The 7456-nt window shown below is 30.0% G+C and overlaps 2 protein-coding genes across 6 annotated transcripts in view; one reads left to right on the top strand and one right to left on the bottom strand.

The window, feature by feature from the left end:
* LOC122632975 (protein-lysine N-methyltransferase EEF2KMT) overlaps positions 1-760 on the top strand; it is a 1764-nt gene extending 1004 nt beyond the window's left edge. The window contains exons 4-5 of the mRNA XM_043820327.1: positions 42-540; positions 625-760. Coding sequence (XP_043676262.1) covers positions 42-540; positions 625-731 — 606 coding nt within the window. The 3' untranslated portion in view covers positions 732-760. The remainder of the gene's footprint in view (positions 1-41; positions 541-624) is intronic.
* Positions 761-820: 60 nt separating this feature from the next.
* The window catches only part of LOC122633164 (MICAL-like protein 1), a 59501-nt gene continuing 52865 nt past the window's right edge, over positions 821-7456 (bottom strand). For all 5 annotated transcript variants that reach the window (XM_043820755.1, XM_043820756.1, XM_043820754.1 and 2 more), the window contains 7 exons: positions 3290-4839; positions 2914-3097; positions 2453-2791; positions 1918-2053; positions 1603-1831; positions 1295-1407; positions 821-1201 (listed from right to left, as the gene is read on the bottom strand). In XM_043820755.1, coding sequence (XP_043676690.1) covers positions 1011-1201; positions 1295-1407; positions 1603-1831; positions 1918-2053; positions 2453-2791; positions 2914-3097; positions 3290-4839 — 2742 coding nt within the window. In that variant the 3' untranslated portion in view covers positions 821-1010. The remainder of the gene's footprint in view (positions 1202-1294; positions 1408-1602; positions 1832-1917; positions 2054-2452; positions 2792-2913; positions 3098-3289; positions 4840-7456) is intronic.

Genomic DNA, 7456 nt, shown 5'->3' with positions numbered 1-7456 from the left:
TATATATATATATATATATAAACGAGTATTATTACAAACAGGGTGCTTTACATCTGGCAGCATGGTGTTTTAAAAATAGAAATCAATTTTATGGTAAAAATATCTTAGAGCTTGGATGCGGAGTCGGACTAACTGGTTTGAGTATTATAAATGCTTGTTCACCCAAGCAATACATATTTTCTGATTGCCATGAAAGTGTTCTAGATATACTTTGTAATAACGTGAGATTTAATTTATCATCTATTCGAGATAAAATATCTGCTGAAACTTGTACATTAAATGATAGATTAAAGTTACATATTAAATGCAATGATTCGGATGTAAAAGTAATAAAATTGAAATGGGAAGATATAAGCAAATATATCAGGGAAGATTTGATAGTTCATGACGTTATTATAGGTGCAGATATACTATATGAAAGCACTTCTTTTTATTCATTAATAACTGGATTAAATTGTCTCTTAACGTCTAGCAATTATGCCATCATTGCCGCAACAATACGTAATGAGGATACCGTAAAAAAGTTTCTCAATCAATTAGGTATTTCTTTTTAATAATAAATAAGTTATATTAAATATTATTTATTGAAAGATTCGTTATATTAACAAATAATTTTGGTTATAGGAGAACATAATCTTACTTACTTGGAATGTGATATACCAGAACAAATAGTTTCAATCGAATCAAGTCATATACCTGTAAAAATACTACAGATATTTAAAAAGGATTGAAATTTAATCGAATTAAAAAAAAATATATATATATATATATATAAACATTGTTATGTTTAATTATTATTACGTTCGTTGTATTATAGTAATCGAATAAGAAATATATTTATTTTTTATTGAACCATTAGTTATATTTATTACTAGTGTTTTATGGTAATTCTTTGTATTTATAAATAACAAATCTTGCGTTAAAAATATTTATAAAAGTATTAAACGATAACTAGCTTATTCGCAAAAAACTTTATAGCTAATAATATTTAACAGTTAATATTTAATAACTCAAAACCACTTCCGCTTGTTATGGCGTTTGAGTTTCACTTCAGTCTCATCCACGTCCTTGTCGGCATCCTTCTTAGATAATTTTTTGAACTTCTTCTCTTTTATCTTCTCTTTTATTTTACTTTTTTTCGTTTTCGTGGAATTAGAAGAAGAATCATTGTTACTATTGGTAGCGTCGCTTTTGTTTCTAGCTATAAAAACATTAACGTATAATCATTCACTTTAAAGCATTTATTTTATAACATTATCTTATTATTAATTCCTACGATATATATCATATTTACCAGCAAATAATCCCATATGTTTGTGAATACTCTTATCTTCCTCGACTGCTCTTTTACGATCCATTTCTAAACATTCTACTATTTCATTTCGCCTTTCTACGATTTCTACTAATCTGCAAAAATTTAATTTTTACTTTATGTATATATACAAATATATATAAAAATGTGAAAATAGTATAATATAGTATAATATTAGTATAACGTATATGTGTATTATAATCCTTCATATATACTATAATAAACCTGATTTCTAACTATTAAAAAATGTATATTATAATACTTTTTATATTACATTTATATTACAATACCTTTGTATTAAAGCTTCTTCTCTCTGTTTATCGAAATCTGTCTTTGTAGCTTCTGGTTGGCACATAAGACAACGTATTTGATATTCAACATCAGCATGCTCTTCTTCCAATCTTTGTTGTCTACGTAGTAGCATTAATTCAGCCTGTCTCCTAAACAATTCATTCTTTTCATTGACCAAAGCAAATAATTCTAAAATGAGTTCTTCGACGTCCATACTCAGAGAAGACTCTGAAAGAATTAATTTAATTAACATAAAATTCGAGTAAAAAAAAAAAAAAAAAAAGGTACATTGTAATTTTTTATTATGAATTTACCATCAACTCGTGCTCCTGTTTCACATTTGTCTCTAATTAATTGTTCCAAACGTACACCCTGCCTTTCCAAACCTTGCTGTTGTAATTCTATTTCATCCAATTCTAATTTGACATCTTTCATGGACATAACTTTGATCTAGAAAATATAAATATTAAAAGATATTAGAAAGGATACATTTTCAAATATAACAAATATATTCTTTATATATATATATATATATAAATAAAGAATTTTATAGATATTAATATTTAATATATAATAACAATAATATAAAGATAATATAAAAATATAATAAATATATAATAATATTAAATATTAATATATAATATTTAATAATAATAATAATAATTAATTTGATAGAATTTTATAGATATATATATAAATAAAGAATTTTAATATATAAGTTTATATATATATATAAAGAACAGAATGTATGTGTGCATATATATATATATATATATATTAATATATATATTAATATATCTATATTAAGAATAAAAGACGTTCCTACATAACGAAACAATTTATTCATACTTTTCTACGATGTGGCGTAGGACGTGGTGGTGCTGGTCCCTTCTTCCTTTTCCACTTTCCTTGAACACTCTTATCCGGATAAGATTTAAATTGTGGACTTTCTACACAGGAAACGCTAGTCAAGCTTTGCCTGTTTCTATTAGCCTCGTCCTTGTTATTTTTCTGATCTTCCCACATATTTACACGTGTATCATCACCGATATCATCGGCTTGATTTATCGGAGATTCTTCAAGAACCAAAGGAGTATTGACGGACGCATTCGGAGTGCTCGTAGGTATAGGTGGAGGAGGAGCTGGCTTCGCCTTTCGTGTTCGTGGTGTAGTACGGGGAGACACGCTCTGATAATCGAAAAAAGAAAAAAAAAAAAAAACAGTAAAAGAACATGATATAGAAAACGGACGAAGGAAAAAAAAAATCAAACGAAACAGTCATTCCAAAGAATATAATATAAGAAACGTACACGACAGCCGGTGGAAGGGAACAGTTCCTTAGCCGTTGGTGGCAACGGTGCAGGTTTTTTCTTTCTATATGTTCCACCTGGCGTCGAGGTCGATTCCGAACTAGTTATTGAGCTGTTTGATGCATAAACGCCTCTACGATTTAGATCGGATTTCCGTTGAATCAATCCCAGCTCGGTTGTATTTCTACGATTGAAAATAAACAAGGATTCATACAATCTTTTGGGATTTGATAATACTTCATAGTATAGATATAAACAGATTACAAATTTAACTTTGTTAGAATGAAAAGTTGCGATGAAAGATGTCATTTGAAGAATAACGAAAACAATAAAAAAAAGAAAAGAGAGAAAATAGAAAAGAAAAAAGAAAACATACGTGATAGTACGTGGTTTGGGTATAGGCACTGTACCAGATACCATAATCCGTTTGTTCTCCGTATCACTTTCATGTTCATCTTCTTCGTCACTGGAGAACGGATTGAGACTGATCTGTGGTGCAGTCAAACGCCGTTTAGCCGGTAGAACCGTGAGTGGTGGTTTCGATGCTGGCAAAGGAACCTCATTTTCTACTTTATCATCATCTTCTTCTTCTTCTTCTTCTTCTTCCTCATGAGCAATATCATCATCAAAAGGATTAGTCGAGATCTTGCTAATGCTCTTAGTACTACTATTCAAAATCGTATGATATTCTTCCTCATTTTCTTCGTCGCTTTTAAAGGGATTCAATTCTTCTGGATATTTTTTACTTGTCCCAGGATCGATCTCATCAGCAGTTAAAAAGGTAACGTTTTCAACGGAATCATTTAAAGAATCTTGGATTCTACGATCATCCTTACTTTCGTTACTCTCATTCGTGGGACATTTAATAGCTTCCTCCTTTGGCACATTGTTTCTCTTGTTTGTTCTTACAGGTGGGGACGGTATTTGAACTTTATTCGAATCGCTATGCGAAAGCGTCGTTTCATCTTGCAAAGGTGTCGCCGAGCGATTCGAATGAATAATTGACTCCGATTCTGGAAGCGAATTATTAATAGCTTCCTCTTTGGAATTCTTGCTATCTTCGATACTCGACAATCTCGGTCGAGGTCGGTCATCGAGATTCGTCGATTCCTCCGTACGAAGGACTTCCTTATTCTTCTCCTTCTCCTCATCCTCCTCCTCTTCTTCCGCCTCCGCCTCTGCTTCCACCTCCGCCTCATCACCCTCCTCTAATTCTTCATTCTCCTCTCCAGAGAATATATTTCTCTTTGTCCTTTCATCCTCGATATTCTCGTCATTTCTCTCCGAGAACAATTGACTCGCCATAAAGTCGAGCCTCATTCGTGAGGTCTGCGATATCAAATCTGGTATCTGTGCGTCTACCGATCGTTTCCTAGCAAGAACAACGATATTTTCATCGTCCTTTAATTCTAATACCATCTTCCGTTCAGTTTTTTCTTCGTCACTGAGAGACCTTCGGTGGCCATTACCGGAAACTCGGTTATCCACCATGTCCGCCATTTTCACTTCTTCAACCTCTTCTTCTTCTTCTTCTTCTTCTTCTTCTTCCTCCTCTTCTTCTTCTTTCTCTTCTCTTTCCTCTTCTTCTCCTTCGATCTCTATTTCTTCTTCCTGTTCTTCTTCTCCTTCTTGTTCTTCCTCGTTACCTTTGTCGCTATAGTTTTTTAAACGACGATTCGTCAATAACGATAACGACGACGTCGATGACGACAAAAAGGTTCTCTCTTCGTCCGGACAGGTCTCGCAACAATATTGACTCTCTTCAGTCTCGTAATAACTATCAGGCATCAATTGGTGCCCACAACGGGCACAACGGAAGCAGGTACGGTGGTAAGCTGCGTGTCCGATCACCAGCTTCTCCGCGAGGAAAACCGGAAGTCCGCACGACGCGCACGGATCTCGACGCATTCCCAGACGCGACCCCACCTGTTTTAAGAAATTCATGTTTATTAACTTCTATCTTTTATTTTTGTTTATTTTTCCTTTTCTTATTATTTTCTTTTTTTTTTTTTTTTTTTTTAAGTTAATCACGTTTTTTTCGAGAGAGAGAGAGAAAGAGTTACCACTCTTGATTATTATCGTACTATTAATTAAAAAGAAAATTTTTATTAAGGTAAAAACGAGACATGAAAATGTATTGTACAATTGTGTAATGAATTTATGTATATACGTCATAATTAAATTAAATATTATTTTTTCTATGTTATACCGTCCGTTTTAGATATATTAGGCTTTATGGTCTTGCAATATTTTGAAAAGAAATTTCGTAGATCGAGAGAAAAAGAATTTAATTTATATCTCTCGATTATTGTTGTATTATAATTTAATTTAACAAAGGAAATGTTGAATAATGAGAAAAGTGATCATCTGTTAAACATATTTTATGTTATTTTATTCATATGCATAAACGACGTACTGTTAATCATCATCATGTCTCTTTTTTTTTTCATACTGTAAATAAATTTCTATGAAGAGAATGATTTTAATTAGTTATTTTCAGTTATTATTATTATACTATTTATAAAAAAATCAATAAAAAAGAAATTTTCTGATGTTAGTAATTAAAAAAAATAAATAAATAAATAAATAAAGAAATAAAAAAGAAACTGCATTTACGATATGTTCCATAATTTAATAATCGAATATATTTTATTCGTTATACTTTAGCATCATGCTTTTCTTCATCTTGAATAAATCTTATACATTGACAGAGAGAGAGAGAGAGAGAGAGAAAGAGAAAAACAGACAGATAGAAAAAGAAAGAGAAAGAGAGAATAATTTTATGTAACTCTTTTAACTATTAACTAATACTATTAATTAAGCAATTTTACAAAAAATAAAAGAAACAAGCAAAAAAAAAAAGAAGAAAGTAAAATGTATTTACAATATGTCTATGTATGTACATACTATAATCAAATTGATTTTTTATATATAAAATATACTACATTATTTCATACATCAGTATGCATACATACTGTTATCATATTCTATCTTGAAAATAAATTTTATACATAAAAATGATATGTGTGTATGTGTGTGATAGAATGAGAGACAGAGAGAGAGACAGAGAGAGAGAGAGAGAGAGAGAGAGAGAGAGAGAGAGAGAGAGAGAGAAACAGAGGGAGAGAGAGAGAGAACGAGAATGATTTTATATAACACTCTTAACTATTAACTGATACAATTAGTTAAATTAAACAATTATATAAAAAACAAAAAACAAAAAAGAAAATAAATAGAAAAGAAAGAGAAAACAATAAAATTTATTTATAATATATCTATACATATACACACACCATGATTAAACTGATTTTCTATAGATAAAATATACTACACACTATTTTATATACCATATATGAATTTCATATATCATATATGAATTTCATATACCGTATATGCATATATTGCATATACTTCATATATGCATATACTGATTATCATCCTCCATCTTGTAAATAAATCTTATAGACTAAAAGAGTATGTGTGTGTCAGTGTATGTGTGTGTGTGTATGTGAGACAGAGAGAATAAGATAGTGAAGCCCGCTTATTTCCATTACCACTTCGTTACACCTTTTACGTTGGAGAAACGATAGGATAGAGCCGAGTTACGTCGTTCCTTTTCTCGCCAGCTCATATGCAAATTCGACGAGTACGAGTTAACGAGTTTATCTGCCGACTCTTGTTAGGGGACTCACGTTAATACCACACAAAACCACCACGACATTGTCGCCAGTCGTGTTAATTTATGTAGATTTGAATTATGTACTTGGTAGTTTTTTTATTTATTGTTATTATTCTTATTATTAATATTATTGTTATTGTTATTGTTATTATTATTATTATTATTATTATTATTATTATTATTATTGAAGTTTTAAATATTTAAATATGTGTACTTACTGTAATATCAATGAACAATTTATTCGACGATTTTTAATGTCCCAAACTGTACATTATTTATAAAATCCGTATTATAAATAACTACGTGTTTGTTAAAAGCTGATGGATAGCGTTCAAAATCTCTATCGATGGGTTTTTAAATTTATTATTAAGTAAGAAATTTACTTTATTAGGTATAATGATTATCTTCTTCTCTACACAATGCAAATTTTTAATCAAAGACATTCTAATATTATTTCAATCGTCAGTATTACGAATTTTATTAACATATTTCTTATCGATTTATTTATATTTGTTAATCTATAAAAAAAAAAAAAAAAAGAAAAAGAAAAAAAAAGAAGTGCTTGAATTGTAGATTTAAATTAAGATCCAAAAGAGAAACAAGAGACATAAAAAAGAGACATAAAATAATTTTGACAAGAAGCTATACCTAGCTCTTCGTTCACGTATTAATATTTTTTTAATTATTGCATTTAATCGTAAGATTAATTTCGTTCACAAAAAGAAAAAAAGAAAAAAAAGAAAGAAAGAGAGAGAAGAAAACAAGAAAGAAAACACTACTCGTTACCGATCGATCGACGAATGCATTGTAATTTTTTTCTACTTCGAGCACTGGTACGTCTTATCGTCACTACGTTACAAAAAA

This window comes from Vespula pensylvanica, chromosome 11 (assembly GCF_014466175.1).
Source record: "Vespula pensylvanica isolate Volc-1 chromosome 11, ASM1446617v1, whole genome shotgun sequence".
Taxonomy (NCBI): domain Eukaryota; kingdom Metazoa; phylum Arthropoda; class Insecta; order Hymenoptera; family Vespidae; genus Vespula; species Vespula pensylvanica.
Note: the sequence above shows the minus strand (reverse complement) of the source record. Positions and strands in the feature narration are given on the sequence as shown.